Below are 26,017 nucleotides of genomic sequence, written 5' to 3' on the forward strand. Positions count from 1 at the left end.
GGTCCTAACCAAATTACGGTCAACCTAGCAGGATGGGCCTACCCCTGGGGTCATACAGCTGAGCTAGAGGCTGACCCTGGTCCAAATCCTATCTAGGTGTTCCAGCGGTTTGACTATTACTGTCTACGTATTTGCTTCTCACCCACGTCTGAATGATCCTTACTTTTAAGCCATTAAGTCAGGCAGTGTGCTGATTATCACCACCCGCACCGTCGGCGATATAGTTTTTAAAATGCTTACCGTTTGTATCCTTCTTCAGGCTCTTCTTTGCAAATCAGTTATTGCGTGGACCAATGGCGCCAGTGCGACCGGACCGACTGATCCATCCGTTGTTGATCACTGCGAGTACTGGGTGAACAACATTGGATTAAGCGACAGCTGCGAGTTGATTGAAGACTACTTTGGGATCACGAGGCGGCAGTTTCGACTTTGGGTGAGTCTATGTCCTCCCATTCAGACTACTTAGTCTTATCGCCTTGGGACCTGAACCTTTCAGACTAGTTGCGTGTGATTTGTTGATCAGTGGATGTATCTTGTCCTGTATGACAAAGCTCAAATTACTGAATCTTGCTTAGAACCCATCTCTGTCACCTTCATGTGTCATGACTCGTGGATGGAGCTATTGTGTCGCAGCGCCGTCTTCGGCGACAACGTCCACCACATCCACCACATCCATCACTGCTACCCGACCCTCTGATCCTCCAGGCACTATCACGTACTCCGGCACAGCGGCTCCCACGCAAAGTGGCGTCAGCTCATCCTGCGCCAAGTATCATCTAGTGCATCCAGGAGATACATGCTATACCATCCAGGATGAATATGGGGACTTTACTCTTGAACAGTTTTATTCATGGAATCCGTAAGTCCATGTTTGGCGAACGGACAGCAGGAAGATGAAGTCGGCCAAAGCTAACTAAATCCACAGCTCCATCGGCAAGGGTTGCATTGGTATACAGCCAGGTTATTATGTCTGCGTGGGCACTGAATCCAAGTCTACCTCTATTTCTATGACGCCCACTACCGGGTCTTCTACTGCAATTCCGAGCAAGACCAGTGAAGGATCGTCCGCATCAGATCCTCAACCACACCAAACAGGTATCCCAGCAAATTGTAAGCTATCTTCCCGTTTGTCGGGCTATCTCTGCTATACTAAATGACTGATTTTAACAATTTCATCGGAGGTAGGTAACAAATGGCATTATGTCGTCGATGGTGATGAATGCGAAACGATAGCCACCAAATACGGCATTACACTCCAGCAATTCTATACATGGAATCCAGCCATTGGTTCCACTTGCCGTTTCCTTTGGAAGGACAATTATGTCTGTGTCGGTATTACCGGTGCGTCTATTTCCACAATTATAAATAATCACAAACGACTTGAACAAGAGGCGATAGAGCTAACAGATAGTCTAGACATAACGAGATCAACGATACCACCAACGTCAACCGCACATATCACCACATCAAGTGCTGTCGCAACACCTACTCTCCCTACTACAACTGCTCCCTCCCCAATTCAACCAGGAACCCCGACCGACTGCGTCTCATACTATGAGGTCCAACCCGGAGACGACTGCTGGGGCATCATAAATAAAAGGTTCACTTACCTGACCGAGGACCAATTCATCAAGTGGAATCCAGCGGTGGGCTCATCGTGCAAGATTCTACTGGGCTACCACTACTGTGTCGCAGTGAAGACCGCTCAGCCAATGCCAGACACCATTGACACTTGCAAGAAATGGCACCTTACAGAGGATGGCGATGGCTGCTGGCAGATCCAGCACGACTTTCACATCAGTCCCGATGATTTCAACAAATGGAATCCGCATATCGGCGCTGATTGTCATGCTTTGTGGCTTGGATACTATATATGCATTGGTGTGTAGGGATGTGCCAGAGAGCTTGATTTACTTGCAGTGGGGACAGAGATCTCATTTCTGCCTAAGAATATTTCGAGCAGGAATTCTTGTCTCACTCATATTTGCCACCTCTAAGAATAGATCTTTTAGGTTAACCTGAAGTGATTCGTATGGATCATTGCGCGCGATGCTCATCGAGTGTGGAAAACGCTAACAACCTACACACATCACTCGACTTGTATTTATGATAGAAAGTTTACAAGTATATGACCACTTGTCATCTAAACTTCCGAACAAGTAAAATGAATATATCTATCCTCAAACCCCAAACCAACAATCCAAACATACATAAAACACAGCAGGACCAGACATAACCTCATAAGCACCCCAAAGAGACCCGAGAATCACACACTAGAAACAGGACTAACACTCCTCAACTCATGAGCCCTTTTATACCCATCCGACCTCAACCCACCCTTAGGCTGCTTCCACTCACGATAACAGATAATCGTGGAATAAATAGCCAAAGCACTATTCTCAAACGCATTAGCCATACAGTATCCACACCACTCACCAAGTCTCAGATTGATACCATACCTCAAATTGATCCCCGTAATAGCCACACCCCAGCCCAAAATACACCCAGGCGCCACACACATCTGCACATTGGCCTGGATAGTCAAGACTGCGACAGCGGCCCAGAAGACGATCTCCAGGGCATTGAGGATCGTGTATGCTTTTAAACTTGCCCATTTCCGGAGGACGGTGACGTGTTCGGTTAGGAGTTGGTAAAGGATGATCACTAAGGATTTTGCGGCCTGTAGTTGTTCCCATTGTTAATTGTGGGGTTCTTAGGGGTGGAGGGGAAGAGGGGCGATATACCATTCCCAGGCCAATTGTACTAGCTCGTGTACGGGGTTGGTTCTTCATGAAGAGTCTTGGGGCGGAAAGGCCAATTACTATCACCATTAGGAATAGCTGGAAGCAGTGGAGGGGGAGTTTCCAGCGGGGGTCGAAGAGGTTCATTCTTGGTATTGGGTGTTGTGCGTCGTTGGCGGGTGGTTTTAAAAGATGATTGTGACGATGGAGATCTAGATTATGTCTTGAGATAGTAGGATGATCTGATATCTAGTTGCATTGTACAGCTAGCCCTTATATACATGTTTACCAGGCGAAGCCAAGAGATCGCGGTAGTTGCTATGGATGGAGAGGTAGGGTTTCGTATTCGGTCTGTTCAAGGCAGCCAGATTTGATGTATTTACAATAATCTTAAACTTTTCTTGGCTTTTGGCTAGGCTTGAGGCTGTACGGAACTAGCTTTAATGGCTACGGAGAATCGATCTAGTAGCTAGCGTAGATGCCAAGACATGTCGATCGGAATCCTGCGGGTACTTGGCATGGAGTTGTCGATAGAACAAGGTTTCCACCATGAAACATGTTACTATAGATGTAAGTGCTAAGGATACCACTCTTTGCAAGATAAGGATTTTTCAGTAAGCGTAGATACGGAGACTTCCGTAACTACAGGTCCAAGGCTAAGGCTTGCTCCTTGGTTCTGCAAAGTTGAAGACTAAGTACTCCTATTATACGTCCTGTTGAATCTGTTCAACTATGTGCTTAAGACTGAATTACGATCCTTCATGTTATGTGTAGCTGCCTAATTGTTATCGTGGTGAGTCTAATATAGTTAAGTCAGGGTTTGATGGTCCGCATCCGAACCCGAACCCGAACCCGAAAGTGGGTCATCGATCGCCCTCTATTTTTGCTTCTCTCTAATCTGGGCATGCTTGATAACGGCTCCACCACGGACTAGGCAGGCTTGAAACATGAAGAAGGGCCGTCGATACGCTGGGCCATGTCTTTAGGAAGGGATGCTTGTATTTTAGGCATCAGCATAACCGTGGATGGGGTACAGATTTGGATATTGAAGTCATGAGTTGACCTGTTGAGGTTATAGCTCGAAACCCAGGAGGTAAACAAGCCTCTAGATATCATAGATCTTGTACTTTCATGTCATGAGCGTTGGTCGTGGTATGCGCTTACTACGAGCCTAAAATAACAATGGACTTTATAAAACAGTTAGTAATCTAGTCGTTGCGATTTTAGGCAATCAGGAGTTGCGATTATTGAGGCAATTAGCGACACCCTCTTTGGCAAATCTGTCGCCTATTAGACTTCCGAGAAGAAAAACATCCTTCAACATGGAACTCGTACGTCGTCAATGCACCGGAGATGAAACCCGGAGAGGCAGGTTCTGTCTAACCCTAATAGCTATGAAAAAGACCTCGAAGACTGTGGATTATACTCCGTCATGTTGGAAGCCTCTTGGGGCGACGAGCTTCCACCATTACTTGGCTTCTTGTTAGTGCCGTTCGTGCCATATTCGTTTGTTTTGTTGTGCTTTGGGAGAAGGTTGCGGCAGCCGAGTAAATCTTTTAGTGATGATAGAAGGGACATGGCCTGGATTTTTCCGAAAGGAGGTGGAAGCAGGTCAAAGAATATACAAGGTACTCTGCAACGGAGGTATATGTGTCTGCATATGGGTATTCAAGATGTTGAGACCGATCGGATCATGAAGATGAACAAATATTAATTATTTAGATATGGGGGAGTAAAAAGTCTAAATGCTATGTTTTTCAGGGAGGGTTCAAGTGGTCCTCCCCCTATATACAAGTATCTGTTACAGACCATATCGTCGGAATGAAAGTCGCTCACAGATGGATATGCTTCCAATCAGTTGAAGTTGTGGATTGGAAGTTCCTTGCCGTGTCCGTTTGAACTGTCCGGACGATCGACGATAGCCACCTAGCGCACCGCTGAACATCCTAAGCCCGATAGTTTTCCTTGATCAGATCGGAAGCCCTCTCGGCAACAGCATACAGAGTGCTGGTCAAGTGGCCGCAGAGCTGGAACGGCAGGATTGAAGCATCGACCACGCGGAGGTTCTTGGTACCGTAAACCTTGAGCTCGGGGCTGACAACACCGCCCTTCTCGCGGGGAAGCATGCTGTTAGTGCCAACGGGGTGGTAGTTGGTTCGGTCTGAAATGGTAGGCTAGGTTAGCGATTATGCTACAGATTGTGGGGTCAGAGGAAGGAGAAACGCTTACAGTTTGCCTCAACCCACTTGGTCCAAGTGGAGCTGGATGCACTAGCAGGGAGCACGTCGAGGCCGGGGGAAACCTCATCGCCCACAAGACCGCTCAAAGGCGCAGTACCCAAAGCCTTGCGGATGTATTGCGCTACCGTAATTTGAGCCTCAGCGTCTTGCCCAAACATAAAGTAGTTGGGGTTGATGGCAGGAAGGTCGGAGGCGTTCGCGGATTGGATGTGGACGCTGCCGCGGGAGAAGGGGAGAAGCGGCCAGTACTCGACGGAGAACGATTGCCCACTGGGGGCGAAGACAACTTCCGCGTAGGGGACCTGGGAGTTGAAGATCAGATCATACTGGCGCTCGAAAGCCTCTACGAGATTGGCTTCCTTGACGGCGCTGTTAGAGGCGCTGGCGACGACTTTTGCATAGGTGACGAGTTGGAACTTGACGTAGGAAGCTAGAGCAGTGACGTTGTCACCGTAGAGCTGGTTCACGGAGGGTAAAACGGAGAAGGTCGCCAAGCCAGTCAGCGTCTCGACGCCTTCCCAGGTGAGGGCGTTGTTGGTCTGATCTTGCAAGTTCTCGCCGACGGTGGTTATATTGACCTTGACGGGGATATTGTACTTGTTGAGGACCGCGGGGTTTCCCACGCCAGACAGCTCGAGAAGGGCAGGGGATCGAAGCGCACCAGCCGACAGAATGATCTCCTTGTCAGCGTAGATCGTTTCCGTGCCGTAAGCGTTGGTGACCTCGACTCCCACGGCAACAGCCTCTCCCTGGGTGGCATTGGCCCAGATGACCTTGTCTGCGCGAGTGTTCGAGATGATCTTCAAATTTGAGCGGGCTTCATACGGCCAGTAGTAAGCTCTGGCAGCATCTTCGCGAACATTCATCTCCCTGTCAAGAGTGTCGGGGTGGACAGTGAATCCGACCATCTTCCCACCTTCGGAGTCGGGGTTGTACTGAACGCCCAGTTTCTCAAAGGTTTGTTGAAGGACGGGAAAGACACTACTGTTGGTCATGGAGGTAGGCCAGCCAACCTTCAGAGGGCCGTTCCGGCCATGATAGCTAGCGTTGTAGCTAGCACCATGAGCGATTTGGTCCTTGGTAGGCACCTGGAAGCCTTCCGACTTCTTGTAGTATTGAAATAGGTTCTTCCAGTTCCAACCCTTGTTCCCGACCACCTCCCAATTGTCGATTTGCACGTCTTCGGCCCGAGTATAGGACATTCCTACGAGAAAGTTCGTCAACACAAAAGTGTTTTGTGTTTCTGTTAAAAAGGCTATAACTTACCATTGATCGTGCTCGTACCACCAAGAGCCTTTCCAGCACGGATAGTCTGCTGCAGGCCTCCTGCATAGGTCTGGTTCTCGGTCTTGTAGGCCCAGTCGACCTGAGTCCCAAACGCGGTGCTGTAGCCCATGACGTTAGACACGTTGAAGTTGTTCAGTGCTGATTCTCCGGCCTCGATGACAGCCACAGTGACATTGTTCATTTCTGAGAGTCTGTTGGCGACGACCAATCCACTGGTGCCTCCACCGACAATGACAAAATCATAGTGAGAGGGCGAGCCAGCATGACTTCGGACCGCTGCCCCTAGCGACAAGGTCGCCAGAACAAAAGAGGGAAAAAGCATCTTGAGGATGGGTCGAGCCTCAACGATTGTCTACTTGAATATCAAACTGATGATCAACATTATGATCAGAGTCAGTATCTGTCTCTTTATATATACACTCAAACGGACTATCTGCGTCTATTGTGCATAGAAAAACCTCAAGTGGGTCGAAATTTAAGATTTTGATCAGCTTCATGTAGAAACGTTGAAACATCCGGAATATCATAGTCTTAGCGAGAATGGCGCATTTGCTGAATCAAATTCCGAAACTTGATCTGTCATGATTATCAAACTGCATAAATATGGGTCCTCAGCAGGTCACTGCGGGAAGCTCCGTCAAAGGTGGATATTTTGTAGAATAGACCAAGGGTCTGGTCCTTATTAACCTTTGATTATCAATAGCTAACATACTGATTCATCTTTAGTCAAAGATTATTCATCCCGATTCTCGAATCTTGCCGCTCGGCCATTTCAGGGCCGAGATGGGGACCAATGTAAATCCGAACGGCAAGCCGAGTTTAGGGCGCTACGCCGGACTAAAAATCCATCTAAATCCGGTCTTCCGAAACGGCAAGTCCGCTTCTTCTCCGGATAGCGACGCCGATGTAAAAGTCTATCAATTCCCTCCCAGTTCCATGGAGTGTCTAGTGATTTCATCGTGTTCTTCGTCAGGGGCCACGTGAAAATCTATAATCCACTCCTAATAGCCCATAGAATCCTTGTACCCAGATTCTACGCATCACATTCCTTATCAAAGAGCCGCGACGATTTAGAAATATCAGCCAACGGTCCCTATAATCACTTGGATTTCACTTCTTTTGCATTCCTTGTGCCTGGCTTTGAATCAGTCGTGAATATCAATATATTAATAGACTAGTAAAGTACTCTCTTCTGCACTCGTTGATACCGGAAGCCCGGCATGTCAATTTTGCCCAGCGAGGTGCTCGAACTGTCAAGCGTAATTATACTCTCCGATCGATCCAACAACATGAATTACCTTCGCTGAGTAGCCCTACATCTTGCATAGAGTGTTCCGCAGGTCGGGTTCAAATTCAAAGAAAACCCGTGTTGGTTCTCGGGCTCAGCTGGGATCCCCATACACACATATCCCGGCCCACTTGCAACCGCCAGCGAGAACCCCCCGCCAATATATTCCTACTTGGCAGAGTAACATTACCCGAGTATATTTACCTATTATACATTCCTAACAACAATAGCCTTGTGGCTCAATATGTGCTAAATTTAAGCCGCGTCGGTGCTTCCGGGTCAGGAAGGAGGATCGGATTGGGTACAATTGGGATTTACCTTTTGAACGTGCAATTTGTAAGTCTTCGTTCTGTTGATCGTTCCATTGGAGATATAGATACACGAACCAGAATACCCAGGAGTTGCAATTGAGCACGGCATGGGACCCAGTTAAGACGACATCTGCGTCACTAGTTGACCCTGTTAACTTGTAGAAGGGATTCATGCTGAGAACCGATAATTATATGTGACGTGTGAATAAATCCATATGGGCGATGTTGGTGAGTGGTGAAGTCCGTTAACGATCTTGTTGGGGGAGAACGTGATGTAAGGAGGTTGGGGGGCGGATGAGCTGTTCAGAATCTTTAGCCGGCTGAGTAGGAGTGCGTTTCAGCTTGGGCTGTGAAGGCTTTCGAATAGAGTGATCTTTCATAGTACGCCCTATGATTACGTCTAACCTTCTCAAGTTTAAGGCCGAGTAATTCTCTACTACATTTTTGCAAAGGGCACTGGTTAAAACAATGACTTCAAGTACTATTGGTAAAGTTTAGATACAAGAACGCGACATGACTATATAACATGGTGTGCATCCAGAAATAGGAAAGGAGTGAAATGGACACAGATACAATCACATGTTGTGGTATCAATAGTCTGCTTCCAGGACAGACATAACAGCTCAGAGGTTAACAGTGCTACCAGGGCCACCGCTGTTCGAGTTGGAGACACCACCAGAGGAAGTCAAAAGAGAAGCATAGCTAGTATCATAGCTGGCGGAGACATTGACACCCAAAGTAATCCAAGCATAGATACCATCCTCAAGAGCATCACCGAGGAAAGCATACTCGAAGAAGGGGTCAGAGGCACTGTCCTCAGTCTCATCCTGGACGACATGGTCATCGGCATTGGTGGTGATGGAGACTTTGTTCGTGTTGTAAGGGTAGGTAGCCTCGACCTTGTAAATAAGATCCTGGTCGAAGAAGAGCTGACCGATGTGAGCGACGTGACCGCCGGTGATGGTGTTGTTCTGCAGCTGGGTAGCACCGACGTGGGCAACGACGTGGACGTGGGTGGTTCTGCCGCCGTAGTGACCGGGGAACATGGACTTGAATTGAGCGACACCCTCGGCATCGGTCTTCTGGATACCACGGAGGAAGGTCTTGTCGAGGTTGGAGTCGTCATCGCCGTTACCATTGCTAGAGTCCTGGACACCGGAGTAAACACCGGTGGAGTTGCAGTTCCACACGTCCCAGTAGAGATCCTTGATAGGCTCACATGTCTCGATGTCAATGAACTGGCCGTCCATGATGATCGGGATACCGGCTTCGCCGTCGCGGACGTCAGACCGGACCAGTTCACCCTTCACCCAGAAAGGTCCGATTTCTCCTTCCGGGGAAAGAATACACACGGGGTTCTTGGCGAACAGCTCTTCCTCGGTGGTCTGAGAGGTCACATCAAGGGTAGAGTGGTGCGAGGTGTTCACGGAGGGGTTGTAATCGCGAGCATCAATGCTGCGCTTGCGGTACATCTCGTATGCGGCCGCACGGCGAGCCTGGATCCGGTCGTTGATTCCACGGCGCTCCAGATGGCTGCTGCATTGGCTGAGGGAACGCTTTGCGTTGTTGAGGAAGCTTCTCTTCGCGGAGTGCGACATTGAGCTGGGCTCGTGGGCGCCGGGGTGGGCAATTGCCAGGCCGGCCAGGCCTAGAATGGCCAGCTTGCTCAAAGAAATAATTTGCATATTGAGGGTCGGAACAACAGGAAGATATCACTGGCGGTGAACAGTTGAAAGAAGGATCTGAGTGACTGTCATCCCGATGCCGACGATAGTAACCCAATATATACCCCAATCTTCATTATCCAACTTGCGGGGCCATGAGCAGATGGGATTCCATGTTCTACCAAGGTCTACTGCCGATAGATTAGATCCGTCCTCGTTCGTCACCATCGTCGTCAGCAAACTCCGGCTTGAATGTTCGAGATACAGGCAGAACGAATCTTGACCTTCTGAATACGGTAACGCAGCGTGTCAATCATTATTCAAAAGCATTTCGCAACCTATCACAGTGAATCGCTCCTGGAATGACGAATGGGTCGAACGTGACTGGGTTTCACGGTCCGTATAGTGGGGCTGCTGGAGCAGTAGATTGAATCCGGAGAGCCACAAGATCTGCAGCCAAGACCGCCTTTGTTTTGGGGCGCAGCTTGTTATGCATCTATGTCTGCAGGAGTACTCGCTGGGGTATACACATTCCAAGTTTCCACGTAACAAAAGAAAGCGACAAATGACCGAGTTTGTCTAGTGTCAATTAAGAAATGATTAATTTCTAACTCGGAGCACATGCTATGAAAACCAAATCCGAGGGATTACTTGGCTTGTGATGAGGCCCATGCGTAGTATTGTAATTCTCTAGAGACAGTAAGCATTTTATGCACGATTTGTGCCCCCTACTGATGTCTAGGTAATACTCACTGTAAGTTCTTCAGATATGTAGGAACCCGATCATGTTGAGCTAGTTAGTAAGAATTCTCCGCTCATAGGCAGTGAAGACGAGTTTCCCTACTGTAGATTCAGTCTTGTCAGCAAGTAAGCATGCTTAGTTATCTGGGCTTGGCATCTCATGCCTCGGCACGAAAACGGCCCGCTTATTCAGCGGCAATGAAGCGATTGGTTCGGACGTTCCTCGCGGGTCCAGATAAAGAAGACGGTGTTTCTTGGCGCGCTGCTCTGTTGTGATTAAGCGTTTCACCTGTGGAGCTGCACTCAGATTTCCCGGCACTTCATACCTTTCCATACGGCGTTGAAGGCCAATCAGGGAGTCTATGTACATGAGAAAGTCGATTGGAAAATTAAGGTCTGCCAAGAGCGCAGGTTCGAGGACCCATGGTGGAATTCGAGGTCCTCGAGGTCCGCGGTTTGAAAGTCCAAGCACGTAGATCATCGAGGCCACAGTCGGCTTAATGCCGCCAATGAACAACTGAAGCTAATTAAAACAACGGCATTTGTTCCGGTATCCTTGATGTACTGTGCCGCGGCATGACTCGTGAGGTTGGGTATCAACTCTCCATATGTATCTATAGACCAACCAGAAGGGCCTTTTTGATCACTCTTGCCTCGTGTTAAAGTTCCAGCTAGTTGACTATGCAGCTGCGGAAGTCGTAAGTGTACCAGCCTCCTTCGAAATATTGTCAGAGTCATATTATAGTCAGGAAATTGTAACGTATCGGAGAAAAGGTAGTGTACACGTTAACGCTCATATAGCGGTTGCTCTCATGTATGATTGCTTAGCGAATTGGATCAGTTTGTCAACAAAAGCCTCGGTAATATAGAACGGCGCAATACACTTCCCCTCTTCCGTATTGCGCATCAAAGAAGTAAAAATGTCTCGTGTATTTTCGAGAATTTCAAGATCCCCGGAAAAGGTAGAAGATGTGGGGTTGGCCATACAGTGATAAAATAGAGATATCACAGCCGATAGCAGCCATTGAGCATATATCCTGCCGTGAAGGTCAATCATGCTTGTACATAGGAATAGCGAGGGGATATCGGTTGGTACGAACCAGAAACTATGCCAAGTTATAAAAGTCCGCACTTGGTTAATATATAGCAACATACATCGGGACGTTTGGTAAGAAAGGCCCATCCCCGACGAAAAGGAGTACTGCGTGCCGGAGGCGGCATTTGCCTCGTGGATTCTTTTCACACAATAGTAGTAGTCCAAGTGCAAGGTCACCCCACGCATGCTAAGATCATGGAACGCGTATAGAGGGCAGTCCGGTGTTGCGAAAACATGAGGTTGGCAATGTGCAGGAAAGCTCGACTCCAAGGCACTCAGCTCTTGATCTAACTCAAGGATACGTTGCATCCGGGTAGATTCGGGCTTTTCACGGCCCGATTCGGAGTGAAGCAGACGATAGATTTTCGATTTGATCAAGGCAAGGCGGAGATCGGAAGGATATAATAGTATGTCGGACGATAGGGGAGCCTGTAGGAACTGATAAGTTGAGGACTGGGAGACATAGGTGGACGGCAATTCCAAGTCACAGCTTGCGTCGTTTATCATCGGTTCGCGGCACGCTCGTAATGACATTTCTTTGTCCATCCAATAGCTGAGCCAGAAAAGCGACCGTATATGATAATGATTGTGCGTCCCGTGATTCTCACTGGGGGCGCGTTGTCGGTGGCCACCAAGCTTATACAGGATGCGTACAGCCGCAGCAAGCATCATCTCGGCTGGATAGCTTTGCCCGGTCGGGGGTATATATATTGTCTGTAAAAATTAGACACTGGTTCCATTTCCGCACCTCAGCCACCTACCAATATAATGAACGTTTCCAATGTTCTCACGTCAGCCTCTTCCATGAATAAGTCCGGTAACAACGATAATACTGCGCGCACGTAAGTATCTGGCTTGGCGTTCGCGAACATTGGACTGTGGCGATGTAGCTGAGCTATGAGGGCCGTGAATGCGACTAGACATGCCTTGTTGGCCACAGGGCTGGCTTTGGATTGGTCGTCTAGCACACCTGCGTCGAAGAGCTCACGGATCACACGAATATCGACTATTGGAAAGACCGAGTAAAGCCCTTTACGATCATAATACTCAATACAATTCCTGACTAAACGCTTGTCAGGCCATTGAGAAATCGCTTGCTTCTTGTCTTCCATCCCGTATTGCGAGTGGTACGAGCCCGTGGCCTGACTGAAGAATTCGTCAAGGTCGAAATGAGAACCAGTGTGGTGAAAAATTGCAGAGCAGAAATTGGCCCTGTGGGATGACCGATCACCTCCGGGCCAAGAATATTCCAAATGCTGTTGGAATGTAGACATGGCATTCTCAAAGTTAGCCGTGTCATGAAAATGAGATTGCGTGGAATAATGATGAGTAGACGAAGCTTTCGCTGGACCACGGGAGCCTGCGTCGCGGTTGGTGATCAAGTTTTCAAGATCTTTTACATGGCGTTGAGTCTCTGAGAGACGCCTAGATGGGATGATTTCAGGCCATTGGAACTCAGAAAGCAGCTTCAATATGTGTCTTACTGTCTTATGCTTTTACGCGCCTCAGATGGCTTCACAGTAAAGGTACAAGACACTCGCGCCAGTAAGCAATTTTCACAAGATGGTTGGGCGCGATCACAACGTATCTGTACCAGTTGTTGATAAGTCATTCATCGGGATTCGGGATATCGTCCGGACTCAATGTACAGTACCTTTCTGTGCCGACATAGATCGCATGCACTCCTATGCCTGCCACCTCGCGGAGTACGATTAAACTCCGTCATTGCCAAGTAGCAAACCCAACGATAGGTTTATACTAAACAATTCTTCAGGGGTCTCACGTAGAAATCTGGCGCAAAAGTATAATGCATTTGGTGATCATTGAATCTTAATTCTGGAATGGACGAGTCACTAGCCCCACTTCGGGAATAGCGTTACACGTGAGTGTCACTAGTCTTGTTTCGGGAAATCATCGTCACTGGATCAGTCTGAACCTGAGAGTTTTTACTGGCATTCGAATATGAAAAGGAATAAACTGTAGTATATAGAACGATCACCCTGGCGCTGTAACTTCTACAGCATAAGCCTTTGAAATACTGTAACGGCGGGTTGCCTCAGGCAACTAGATCCCCCGCAGGCGAGCCGCCAGCGGGCCGTTGGCTTACGTAACGCACAAATATATTTATGTTAGAATCGCGCAGAGGATTCCGATCCTCAAGCGATTCGTTCTGTTATACTAGATAGGGGAACTGCCATACAATCCTAAACAACCTTGAGCTTCCTAGTACTGCCTTCCTGAAGCCCGTTGGCCGACCGCGCTCCGCAGGCCTACCGCCTATAGATAGTAGTACGCCGGCAGAGCGCTTACAGTTCGAATCGCTTCAACCCAACGACTTCAAGATGGTCAGTACACGAAGTTCGAGCGCCTTACCGCCGGTGGACCCCCAGGGGGCCGACGGCACGGCCACTCAGTCATCCGCAACCCAAGGAGTCTCCCAGAGGGAGTTCCCGGCAGCCCAAAATGCTCGAACCTCCGACGTCCCAATGGAACCGATCGTCGAAGAGGACGAAAGCGAAACTCCCGAAAGGGGACCGACGTCGGAGCGCCAGAGCGAAGAACCAATGTTGTCGCTCAGCGCGATTGCACGGGTGGCTGAGGTGTTGAAAACAATCATGCAGACCAGCTCCGCGGACAACGGGTTCGGCGGTCTCAAGCTGGCTGCACCTACCCCTTTCGAAGGCAAAACTATACGTGAAGTACAGAATTACATCGCGGATATGGAAGACCACTTCGCCGCGAGTGCGTCAGCCCAGCGGAACGATAAGGACAAAGTCCTGTACGCTACCAGCTACCTCGGCGAAAAGGCCAAACAGGCGTGGCGCCTGAAAAGAGAAAGCCTCGGCGAACCAAGCTGGGAAGAGATGAAAGACTTCCTTTATACGTTCGTCGACCCGGAGGCGGACCGACATCGGAACGTCGCGTATCGCCTCATAAATGAGAAACAGAACGGAAGAAACATGCGCGAATGGTGTGCCCGAAGCTTAGAAGTATGGCAAGCCTTCCCAAATAACTCTCTCACGGCTCAAACGTGGATCCAAACGCTCGATCAGGAGGTCCAGAGGGAGATCACTCGCGCGGCTCGCCAGCCACAAACCCTGGGAGAAGTACACGATATGGCAATCCAATATTGGTCAATGCTTCATCGTGAACGCAGTCTACGCGACAGTGAAGGAAGCGGCCGAAAGCGCGCCGACGGGGGAAACCAGGGTCCGGCTGGATTTAACAGAGGCAGGAAACGCCCTCGTGAAAACGAAACCCCTGCTACGCGTCCCCGCGGCAGCCGCTCTTCGCCCGGGCAACCGCCTTTCAAAGCCCGTCGATGGAATGACGGCACGCAGGCGGCCCATGAGCGCAAAAGGGACTGGCAGAAGAAAGAGGGACGCTGTTTCCGATGCAACGAGATGGGCCACAGAATCTGGGAGTGCCCCAAGGCCGCCGACGGCGCGCCGGGGAAAGATGCCTCCCGCGAACAATAGGAACTGCGGCCTCTGGAGCTCTTAGTCCTGCGTCACCCGAAAGAACCTACGGCGTTCCCTATCCTCGGCACGGTGGAGCTACAACTGCAAGAATCACCCAGTATCAGCGCCGATATTAAGCCGATAGGGGGATGGGATCACACTGTACAAACGGTGAAGGCACTACTAGACTCCGGGGCCGATGACAACTTCATCTCCTATCGATACTTACTCCAACACGGGATCACCGTGTCGAAAGATCATCTCCAACCACCGGTGCGCGTGCGGTACGCGGACGGTACCCCGGCGCCGTGCTACGGCAAGCTGATCGTAAAATCCCAAGTAACCGATTGGGAGAACCAGACAAGGGGGTACGAGATGGAGTACTACATTACCGACCTCCAAGACCCGGACTATCAGATTGTTTTAGGACGCAAGTGGATGCGCCACGCTGATCCCGACGTCGTTTTCTCGGCGGGAACATGGCGCTACCGAAAAGAAGCTCCAAAGATCTCTATCGAGAATCCCAAACGGTTTGCAAAGACGATGCGTCACACCCTTACCATGATGGTTATGTACCGGCCGGATACCGACGACGGGCCGCCGGAGCTGCCACCTCGGTATAGAAAGTGGGCCCACGTCTTTTCCGAAAAAGAAGCAGCTGAGCTTCCGGATGAGAAGGCCGCACATCCGATACCATTGGTAGAAGGGGGAGTTCCGCCATACGGACCCCTATACAACCTCTCGCAGCATGAATTACAGGTGTTGCGGGAATATCTCGACAAGATGCTCGAACGAGGATGGATCAGGCATTCCACCAGCGCAGCCGGAGCGCCGGTGCTCTTCGTTCGGAAGCCCGATGGCTCGCTAAGGCTGTGTGTTGACTATCGGGGACTGAATGCCGTGACCGTGAAGAATAGATACCCATTGCCTCGTATCGACGAGCTGATGGATCGGCTCGTGGGAGCAAAGTATTTCACTAAGCTTGATTTAAGAGACGCATATCATCGAATTCGCATCCAGAAAGGCGACGAGTGGAAGACGGCGTTCCGAACGCGTTACGGGCATTTTGAATACACGGTGATGCCGTTTGGCCTATGTAACGCGCCAGCAACCTTCCAGGCGTACATCAACGAAGCCATGAAAGGAATCCTGGATGACTACTGCGTCGTGTACTTGGACGACATCCTCATCTACTCGCAGACCGAGGAGGAACACGTGCGGCACGTCGGCGAGGTGCTGTCGCGCCTAGAGCGGGCAAATCTATACGCCAAGCTGTCCAAGTGCAACTTCCACCAAGAAGAAGTAACGTTCTTAGGATTCATCGTGGGACGCGATGGTATACGCGTCGATCCGGAACGCGTGCGTACCGTCGGCGAATGGCCGGCGTTAGAATCCTTTCACGATATTCAGGTGTTCTTAGGATTCACGGGGTACTTTAGGCGCTTCGTGCACCAGTACGCCCGGATCACTAAGCCCCTGTCTGATATGTTGAAAGGAATGCAGAAGGGAAGGAAGACAGGGCCGTTTATCCTTACCACGGAGGCGCGAGAAGCTTTTGATGAACTGAAAGCGGCGTTCAGCGGCCCTCCGATCCTGCGACACTTTGACCCTGCATTACGAATCAAATTGATCACAGACGCCTCAGGATTCGCTATCGCGGGCATCCTCCTACAACCTGTTGACGGGGTTGAGGAGCCCCGCCGGCGTTCCGACTGGCAACCAGTTGCTTTCTACTCAAGGAAGCTGACGGAGATAGAAGGTCGTTATCCTGTTCACGATCAGGAGTTGCTTGCCATCGTGGAATGTTTCAAAGTGTGGAGACACTACCTCGAAGGCGCACCGCATGCGATCCGCGTGCAGAGCGACCATGAAAGCTTGCAATACTTCTATTCGAAGAAGACAGTGAAACTGGATAAGCGTCAGGCCCGATGGGCAGAGCTCCTGGCGGCTTACGATTTCCAGATAGAATACCGGCCTGGGCACCTGAACCCGGCCGACGCGCCTTCGCGGCGGAAAGACTATGAAGATGTCCACGTACAGAGAAACGTTGGACTGTTACCCACGCTGCAGAGGAAGTTACGGGCGGTACCGGATGATCGGAACGACGTCGGAGCGCCTTCGGTGGCCGAGTCGGAGATTTCGATCGTGAGCTCAAGAGGTCCGGAACTCTTGGCTCTCAGAACGATGGCACGAGAAGTTGCCAGAGAGGAAGTCGTTTGCGAAGCAACGTCGCACCCTCTTCGAGATGCGATCCTGCAGGCCCAACAGGGGGACGCCTTTGTTGGCCAAATCCGCGGCAAACTGCTGCCCGGTGAAGGAAAGAAGGAGAGCGGGCACAAAAGCGACGTTGCTGAAACAAGCGGCGACCTGACGGGGCGATGGCGCGTTGACGGCGGATTGCTGTACCGCGGAGAAACCATCTATGTGCCTCCGTGCTCTGCACTCAGGCAAGAGATCCTGAGAGTGCATCACGATGATCCATTTGCGGGCCACTTTGGCCGAGAGAAGACTCTTGAATTGATCAGAAGGAAGTTCTATTGGGACGGTCTGCGTACAGACATTGAGAACTACGTCCGGGACTGTCCTGTCTGCCAGAAGATGAAGGTCCCTAGAAAGCTGCCGCAGGGCGAGCTGGCCTCCCTTCCTGTTCCAGAAGGGCCATGGCAAGACCTGACGATGGACTTCGTGGTCGGCCTGCCGCCATCGGGCCGAAAGGGCCGCGTATATGACGCAATTCTTGTGGTGGTAGACCGATACACGAAGGCCGCGAGATACCTACCCACAACCGGAACCGTGACTGCAGAAGAACTGGCTAACATGTTCCTAGATGAAATCGTCTGCAAGACCGGATCCCCGAGAAGTCTGGTCACTGACAGAGGTTCGCTCTTTACCAGCGCGTACTGGATGCAATTCTGTCAAGGTCTCCGTATAAAAGGCCGCCTGAGTACCGCTTTCCACCCGCAGACGGACGGACAGACTGAACGTCAGAATCAAACGCTCGAAGCATACTTGCGGATGTATACAAACTACCAACAGAGCGACTGGGCAGATTGGTTGCCTACCGCGGAGTTCGCTTACAACAATGCCAAGAACGCGTCCACGGGATATTCGCCCTTCATGGCTTGGCAAGGCATGGAACCGGCGGTCCCCGGGCTCGAAGCCATCGGACCGACGACATCAAACGCATCAGTAGAACTGCGGTTGAAAGGCCTGGCCGACATCCGGACCAAACTGGAAGAAAATCTGAAGAAGGCAACGGAGCGGCAGGCAGAAGGATATAATAAGCGCCACAAGGCCACGCAGCTGCGCGTAGGACAAGAAGTCCTGCTATCAACAAAGAATATCAAGTCATGGCGGCCAAACAAGAAACTGGACTTGAAGTACGACGGCCCATTTATGATTACGGAGGCCGTCGGGAAACAAGCGTACCGCTTGCGGCTGCCAAAGGCGTACGGTCATATCCACCCCGTCTTTCATGTATCACTGTTGAAGCCATACCACCGGCGCGCAGGAGTAGAGGCTGGAGAAGCTCAACCGATCGTCATCGACGATCAGGAGGAATGGGAAGTGGAAGAAGTGCTTGCTCATCGAGTATACTATCGAAAGCTGCAGTATCTTGTCAAATGGAAAGGGTGGCCGAGCTACGAGAACTCGTGGGAACCAGAGGAAAACCTTAAGAACGCTGCTGAAACTGTTGCGGCTTACCGGAAAGCCAGCGAGGTGCCGGAGGCACCCCGTCGGTCACGGAGGAGAGCATGATCTTTTTCCCACAGGGTTTTGATATGCCTCCGAAAGACGCGGCGGCATTACTCTTCCTCTTTCACCCACAGGGTTTTGAGGTTTAATGAGGATGTCCTGAGCTACTACACCCATATCGTCAACAAGAATACTCATGCAGGAAGAGCAAAACAACTTCATTAAGTTAAGAAAAGAAAAACAGAAAAACGGCCCGAAGGCACAACGCAGGTTGCCCGCCAGCGGGCCCCAAACAAACAAACAGAAAACCAAACAAACGAACTACCACAAACTCTCCCAGTCCACCAGGTCGCCCTCAGGAAGAGGCTCCATACCGCCGAGCTCCCGCTGGACGTTTACCAGACGGAATAGGTTGCGGTTTATATCCCGCAACGCCGCTAGACACGGATGGACCTTGTTCAGCTTACCGAGGCGGTTGGTAGCCTCCTCGATATGCTTGGTCAGGTCATCCGTGGCCTTCACGGCCTCTTGACTCGGCGGCAGGGCCTGCAGACGAGCGACCTCGGCCCGCGCGGGTCCCGGCAGCGCAAGACACGGCTTCTTCAGGCGCGCACACCGCACGCAGGGCCGCCCGGCACCCCGAGACACGCAAACCAAGGGTCCCTCGACACCAGAAGAAGTGCCAACGAACAACGACTTGGCGCAGCGCCTACAGGGCACCTATAAACCGTCAGCGTCACCCCGTCGCGCCGCACTCGGATTCAGACTGCCTACTTACCGGGGGGGAACTGGGAGGCGCCGGGGGAGGCGACGGAGACCGCGGCGGCGGCGAAGGCGACCCCCAGGGGGGCAAAGGAGAGTCCCCCCCAGGGGCCGGAGGCAGGAGATCATCAAGATCCCCGTAAGGGGGCCGGGGCAACGTATCCTAAACCACCTGAATCAGCCAGAACGCACCCCTGCCAGACTGAGGAACACTTACCTCCGAAAGAGGAGGGCCCAACGGGGCAGGAGGCGGGGGAGGGGGCGCGAGCGGGGGCACGGGGGGCTAATAAGCATATTAGCTCTGTTTCCCTGCGAAGGCGCACCGACGGCTCCCCGAAAGATGAGGATATTTAGAAAGGAGTACTCACAGGGTTCTGCAGGGCCAACCGGGCCCGCTTTGCCTCCTGAGAGGCTTTCGCAACTCCACGAACGGCGTTCTTACGTTTACCCATCTTCAAAACAACAGAGACGCCGTCAATTCGCAACCCTAGCGGCGCCCCTACGGGAAAGGAAGCCAAAACTTACCGCGCTGTCTGCACTTTCAAAGTGATCTGAAGAGGTGAACATGGCTACGAGAAATGTTACAATTTATAGGAATAAAGGACCCTACGACGCTATCCCGAAAGCGTTCCGTCAGTGTTCCGACTATTCAGGACTATTGTGAAGCAATGTGTTGGACCCCTACAATCCTATTGTTGAGCGTTTGAATAAGGCGCGTTTTTGTGTTGCGCGGCCTATCGAAGCGAGGTGTTGAGCGCCTCAGAACTCAGGCACGAACCGGGACGGTTCGTTTTTCCGAAGGGGGGATAGTTGTAACGGCGGGTTGCCTCAGGCAACTAGATCCCCCGCAGGCGAGCCGCCAGCGGGCCGTTGGCTTACGTAACGCACAAATATATTTATGTTAGAATCGCGCAGAGGATTCCGATCCTCAAGCGATTCGTTCTGTTATACTAGATAGGGGAACTGCCATACAATCCTAAACAACCTTGAGCTTCCTAGTACTGCCTTCCTGAAGCCCGTTGGCCGACCGCGCTCCGCAGGCCTACCGCCTATAGATAGTAGTACGCCGGCAGAGCGCTTACAAATACCAACATGTTTATTATCAAAACGGGGGCTGACGTGTATGATGCTATGACATCATCGAATATATATATTCCGGGAAAAAAGGCAAAGGTACAATGAAGTTAACCAAGCATAAAATCCTTAGGTAAAAAGGAAAAGAAAAGTCGAGAGGGGATTATAGAAAACAATATCTTTCCGAATCAATCACAAATAGTCTTCCAGCGCCTTATCCGTCCATTCCCAAAGTTGACCAGCCAATACATCATCACGCCCAGTCTTAGTGAGCTTGTCGTTAGACGCAACACCAACCGGTATATAATACTGACCAGTTTCCAAACCATCTTTCGACGTGGTAGCAGCCCACAACTGGTTATAAGCACCCTCCTCCAGTGTCACCATTTGATTATAAGTAGTCGCATAGATAAACCATCGATGAGCCCATCCCAGGTTCTCAACCAGACCGGTAGTTATCACCCCGGGATGAACAGATACGACAGTAATGGCTGGATACCGACGAGCCAACTCCCGAGTATACAGGATATTGGCTAGTTTGCTTTGACCATACCGTCTCCAGGAACCCAAGAAGCCATAATCCTGCGTGGTCTTCAAGTCGTCGAAAATGATGCCCCCATAGGGATGCAGCTGATAACCTTTAGATGTGAGGATAATGACTCGTACATCCGCGCCTCTTTCGGCGGTACGTTGGAGTAGTGGTAACAGCTTCTGGATCAGTAGTGCGTGGCCTAGATGATTGGTGCCGAACTGCACCTCGTATCCGTCTTTTGTTAGGCCTGGAGGGAGTGCCATGATACCTGCGTTGCACATGAGCACGTCGAGTCGCGATTCTTTCGCGATGATCTCATCTGCGGCCCTTTTCACGGAGTCTAGAGAGGTGAGGTCACATTCGACGAATGATACAGGCGTGTTTGACCCAGTCTCGGCAATTTCCTTGATGATTTTCTCTGCGCTTGTCGCGTTCCGACCGCTGATATAGATTCGCGCCGGAGAATGCTTGGCCATCTGGGCGACTGACTGAGCACCCAAACCAGCCGTTCCTGCTCGCCGTTAGAGAGAAAAGGAAGAGGTCGACGCATGAAAACTTACCTCCTGTGATGAAAATCACTTTACCGGACAAGTCCGGAATATCGTTGTCGGGGTTAAATGCCAACCCGGGCATATTGTAACGTTCGGCGAGTCTTGATGAAGGGCGAGTGTTACGAGTGAAGCGAAGCGTGACAACGTAGAATAGATACTGTTGTAGATATTAAATTTAAAGCATATGTTTTGAGTAGGAAGTGGGTGGTTCACTTCAGAGGTGTATATAGGTCTAGATAAGCTTTTAGACAGTTGTGGAACTTCAAAATCTTGCGTTTTCTTGGATATAACTTGATTTAAGGCCAAATAAAAGTATGAATTGCAATCATACGTGGTCCAACTTGGCATTGAGCGCAGTTTTGAAGAAATTATTCATTGTTGGGGAGCTGACTGAAGACTGCATTCTTCTTTGTTCTCAGTCATTATGTGAGGGGCTTACTTTCTAGGCAGAATTCACTACGTAGACGAGATCCTTAAGATCTCATTTGTTCTCGGGTCCTCGTTCGGTCATGGCCGAGCCTGGAAACCTGCATGGCCCAGCTGCAGGCAACCATGAGTGACGAATGCTGCGGGAAGGATTTAACCCTGGTCAGTGTACGGAGGATTATAGCGGCCACTCCGCAACAACGGGTTCTTATCGATTTCTGCCAGCAGAATTCCCAAAATAACTCTATATATTTAATATTTCTGTATTTATACCTCCGAAGCCAGTATAAATACTAGGAAATCTATGTATTATATACATTTCTATATAAAATCTACTATTTAAAAGAAAAGATTACTAGAAAATCGCTGTATATTACATCTGTAATAGAGTGTATTAGAACTACAATTAATTTTATAGTAGTCCCTAACTGTGAACGATAACCCCTAAACTCTAGGCATCTTGGCCCCTAAAATCTAGGCATGTAATCCCTAAGGTTTAGACACTACGGCCCCTAAATTTTAGGCACGGGTGGCCCTAAATTTGTCTTTATCAAAAGGCGGTAAGTCAACGGGAACTATTTTAGTGTATACTATATATATAATACATCTGTATTACACTAATATTCTTTTATTAAGTATTTCTACTTATATTTTATTAGAAACTATACTTTTATTTGTAATTTAATAAGAAATATATATAAAATATCTATATTACAAGCCCTTTCTACATAATATTCTATATTAGTAGAGATAGCGATACAGTATAATACTAGGCGGTAGATGGACTTAGTGAGGAGAATCGTTGTTGCGGAGTGGCCGCTATAATCCTCCGTAGTCAGTGCATGCCGGAGCAGCTTGGCAGGCGGGTTCCGTGAACGGATTGTTTCTGGGCCCTAAGTGTGCTCGTCTTGATCGAGGTATCTCTAATTATCTATAAATGTCTAATTATAACCATCCTCCCAAAAACGTTAACGCTGTCTCAAAATACGCATGTCCACACAAGCTCTAGTGTATGATTATTCATCCCAGCCATTCATACCACATCACGCAGACGTCTAATTACGACCTTGTCGTCACAGTCGTCTTCCCCTGAGGATTTAGTCCAGTAGTATCATACTCCAAGCTAACACTACTCTGACTACCGCTATCGCTCGATCCCCCCGGTTCATTCGTGACCTGGAACTGGCGATGCTCCCAGATTTCCAACGGCTGGTCCGGATTAATATGTTCCCCAGACGCCGTGATATCAACGGAGCGCGTGTGCGACTTATCCCCACCTTTAAATCGCGATAGATGGATGGTGGAGCTATCAAGACGGTTCGTGTACTTGCTGCGGCTGTGGCTGCGGTTATATGACGAGTGTGCCAAGAAGGACTTCCAGTTGAACATCCGGCGGAACAGGGTCCATGTTTGGGGGATATTTGCCACGACGATCGCGGTTGCTGCTTCTCGGACGTACCAGTCTACCCAGCGGTCTCCGTAGGGATTCGATATCGAGTAGTACTTGGATAGGATGGAGCAGAGGATGACGAATATACCCAGTGAGAAAACAGCACAGAGGGTAATTTTCTTGGTGAGGCTGAGCTTGGCCTTGATCAAGAGTGGCAATGGGATACACATGATCATCAGGTCCGTGGCGATATTCAGGGCCAGGACTAGAATGAGGTGATTGCGGTAGACGGAACACTGTATGTTCTTTGGTGGGACCGACCAGTAGGCGGAAAAGGGGTGACACCATGCTGCGAAAAAGAGGATTTCAACTAGCACGAAACTCAGTGCACAAAATGCGCCGATAAGTTTGACAATTCGATGTTGCGAAAGACCAGACCTATCGCTCGATTAGATGTAAATCGTCGAAGGTAGCTTGTTTACTCACGTCATGGTCGAGTATAGCAAGAGCAAGCAGGCCTTGCATCCCCAGATGACCCCGAGCCATAGCTGTTCTACCACAATGACTAGTTTACTACCCTTGATAAGATCCGGTATCGCTGAAGGTTTGATCTGGTCGACTTTGTCTAAGGGAATGCCATTGGTCCCATACTTTTCAACCTCAATCAAATAAACCGTTAATAGAACGTAGAGAATCTGGTATAGTTAGTCTCTCAGTAAAGCCTGGGGGCATTAAAATTTCTAACACACCACATTGACAATCATCAAAAGGTCTTCCATTTGGAAGTTTTTAGGCGTACCCAATTGAAGAAAGCGGGAGACATAGCGTAGCAATGCTAGGGTAAATCTGTTAGAGATCTGCAGAGTTGCCCAACGTTTAAGATAACCTACCGATAAGCACTACGACTGCCAACCACACCCAGCTATTAGCATTTGACACCATCCCGGCCCGATGGATGGAGAGGGACAATAGTGATCCCCGTAATAAGAACCCATCGCTGTAATGATTAATACGGGAGAGAGACCTAGCTCATATATGGACACATGGACATGACTCGGCGAAAACGAGAAGAAGGCGCCCGCACTACGGGTCACAACGACATTCCAATCCTTGGGACTGAAAGGTGTGGCTACCAACTATGAGGTACTGAGCCGGATCCACTGTGGACACGGGCCAGCCATTTCTTACATTTAATGGGGATAGGACCGTGGCGCACAACGTGGTTCTTGCAGCGATTAAGACGATTGATTAGACGTTCGGAAGATACAGGGATCTCCATGCGCAAAAATAAGATTAGGTGGATAAGAACAGCATCATCCTTGGTGCAGTGGTTGTGTGTGCTAGCACTGCTAGGGGATGGAGTGGCGTCTAAAAAAGTCTCGCCCATACGGTTGTAACCTGTAAGCCATAAATTTTAAGGTTCGTAACGTTGGACCTCGGCCTGTGTCCGTCTTCCCGCGCCGAGAATACTCATCCTCGTACCGTATGTGGCAATATTTCGCGATAAATGACTCTAGGCCAAGGACTTTAAGAGTGGCAACTTCCCCCAGCCTGGAGAACATGTCAGGGACTCAGGGTAAAGTGATGCGTCCCTAATTGACGACTAAGCTTAGCTTGGGCTAAGACAATTATATCTAGCCCGTTCAGCCCGAGACAACGGTACGCTATAAAGCTCCGAGATTATACCCTAGGACCCATAAATACGAGCTTCCACGCGTTTTGCAACGATCGCGCCCGTGAGAAGACTTCCTACTGGTCGTTCCCACGGATAGGAAAAATCCTTATCTCTGTTTATACGACATGGAAAACTTTTCTCCTTAATAAAGTTCACAGTCTTGGCAGGCACTTCTCGTGAAACCAGGTTTCTGACTGGCCGATATCGGTGGAAATAACAACCATACGAGGTTTCATCAACAATATCAACAATCAAAAACTAATCATGGTAGGGTTGCAAATACGGAAGGATGTCGCGTGTTCAATCATTTAAGTGCATCCCGTGACTCCACGATCATGCCTTCAAGCGGACTAGTTGGAGATGTGCAGCTCGCAAGAATGTCCTTTACCAAGACATGTTTTGACCAGTTAAACGTTCTGGAAGTCTGGACCTAGTGAGACGCCTGGTCTTCAATAAATTAATCCGACGGTGAAAACCGAGCCCATTCTACTATAATCGCAACGGGCGAGAGAGGCCCGTGCGAGGGGATTTATGGCTTTCGGGGTTCTCATCACCCATCTCAACGTCTCGAATATAGAGTATACCAATGGAAAATGAAGAGCTGCCCTATCATTTTTCTTTTTCCCAGAGACACCTGAGCTCCCGATCTAGCTCGGTTCCGACCGTAACGAACGCTTGTTAATGATCTTCGTCGCCGGGAGGTTTAGAGTCGCATTAACAGTTCTTTCCGTAGGGCTTATGTTATGGAAATCCTTGCTCATTATGTGCCAGTAGCCAGCAAAGAAAATGGATTTGAATCTAGGACCAATTGGATATATGAACCTTAAGATCGATAATCTATTGCGGTCGGCATAGAATAGGCTATTGATAGCCCATCGGGATGCCGGTGCGCGATGTCCAGTACCACCCGCACGGTGCTCGGGCCGAATAGGTTTTCGATATCTGATATGCCAACGCTACAATAGCGTATATGAGCTAATGGTGTCATAATTGGTCACCGTAAGAGGGGCCTGGAAGTACAAAAGCATCCTGACAAACTTCCCAATTTAAGCTACAGGACAATCAAAACCAGCATCCGAATC

At 49.7% G+C, this 26,017-nt stretch overlaps 6 protein-coding genes across 6 annotated transcripts; 1 reads left to right on the forward strand and 5 right to left on the reverse strand.

Moving 5' to 3' along the window:
- Positions 1 to 232: 232 nt before the first annotated feature.
- On the forward strand, positions 233 to 2,017 carry AO090103000216 (uncharacterized protein; the record flags this gene model as incomplete). The annotated part of the gene is made up of 5 exons (XM_023233390.1): positions 233 to 433; positions 576 to 859; positions 926 to 1,110; positions 1,186 to 1,341; positions 2,013 to 2,017. 5 exons carry the CDS (start codon positions 233 to 235, stop codon positions 2,015 to 2,017), a joined length of 831 nt encoding a protein of 276 aa, XP_023093859.1.
- Positions 2,018 to 2,238: 221 nt separating this feature from the next.
- Positions 2,239 to 2,888, reverse strand: AO090103000215 (uncharacterized protein; the record flags this gene model as incomplete). Its single annotated transcript, XM_023233391.1, has 3 exons — positions 2,239 to 2,273; positions 2,359 to 2,680; positions 2,745 to 2,888. The coding sequence occupies 3 exons, from the start codon at positions 2,886 to 2,888 to the stop codon at positions 2,239 to 2,241; spliced, it is 501 nt and encodes a 166-aa protein (XP_023093858.1).
- A 1,799-nt stretch (positions 2,889 to 4,687) lies between these two features.
- AO090103000214 (GMC family oxidoreductase) lies at positions 4,688 to 6,590 on the reverse strand (the record flags this gene model as incomplete). The annotated part of the gene is made up of 3 exons (XM_001826754.1): positions 4,688 to 4,902; positions 4,971 to 6,185; positions 6,248 to 6,590. 3 exons carry the CDS (start codon positions 6,588 to 6,590, stop codon positions 4,688 to 4,690), a joined length of 1,773 nt encoding a protein of 590 aa, XP_001826806.1.
- Positions 6,591 to 8,490: 1,900 nt separating this feature from the next.
- AO090103000213 (intradiol ring-cleavage dioxygenase) lies at positions 8,491 to 9,552 on the reverse strand (the record flags this gene model as incomplete). The annotated part of the gene is made up of 1 exon (XM_001826753.1): positions 8,491 to 9,552. The coding sequence occupies one exon, from the start codon at positions 9,550 to 9,552 to the stop codon at positions 8,491 to 8,493; it is 1,062 nt and encodes a 353-aa protein (XP_001826805.1).
- Positions 9,553 to 20,553: 11,001 nt separating this feature from the next.
- AO090103000212 (oxidoreductase, short-chain dehydrogenase/reductase family) lies at positions 20,554 to 21,526 on the reverse strand (the record flags this gene model as incomplete). Its single annotated transcript, XM_001826752.1, has 2 exons — positions 20,554 to 21,404; positions 21,454 to 21,526. The coding sequence occupies 2 exons, from the start codon at positions 21,524 to 21,526 to the stop codon at positions 20,554 to 20,556; spliced, it is 924 nt and encodes a 307-aa protein (XP_001826804.1).
- Positions 21,527 to 22,929: 1,403 nt separating this feature from the next.
- AO090103000211 (uncharacterized protein) lies at positions 22,930 to 24,647 on the reverse strand (the record flags this gene model as incomplete). The annotated part of the gene is made up of 5 exons (XM_023233393.1): positions 22,930 to 23,698; positions 23,747 to 23,955; positions 24,010 to 24,146; positions 24,200 to 24,257; positions 24,408 to 24,647. The coding sequence occupies 5 exons, from the start codon at positions 24,645 to 24,647 to the stop codon at positions 22,930 to 22,932; spliced, it is 1,413 nt and encodes a 470-aa protein (XP_023093857.1).
- Between the last annotated feature and the right edge of the window lie 1,370 nt (positions 24,648 to 26,017).

The sequence above is a fragment of the Aspergillus oryzae genome, chromosome 8 (genome assembly GCF_000184455.2).
Source record: "Aspergillus oryzae RIB40 DNA, chromosome 8".
NCBI lineage: Eukaryota > Fungi > Ascomycota > Eurotiomycetes > Eurotiales > Aspergillaceae > Aspergillus > Aspergillus oryzae.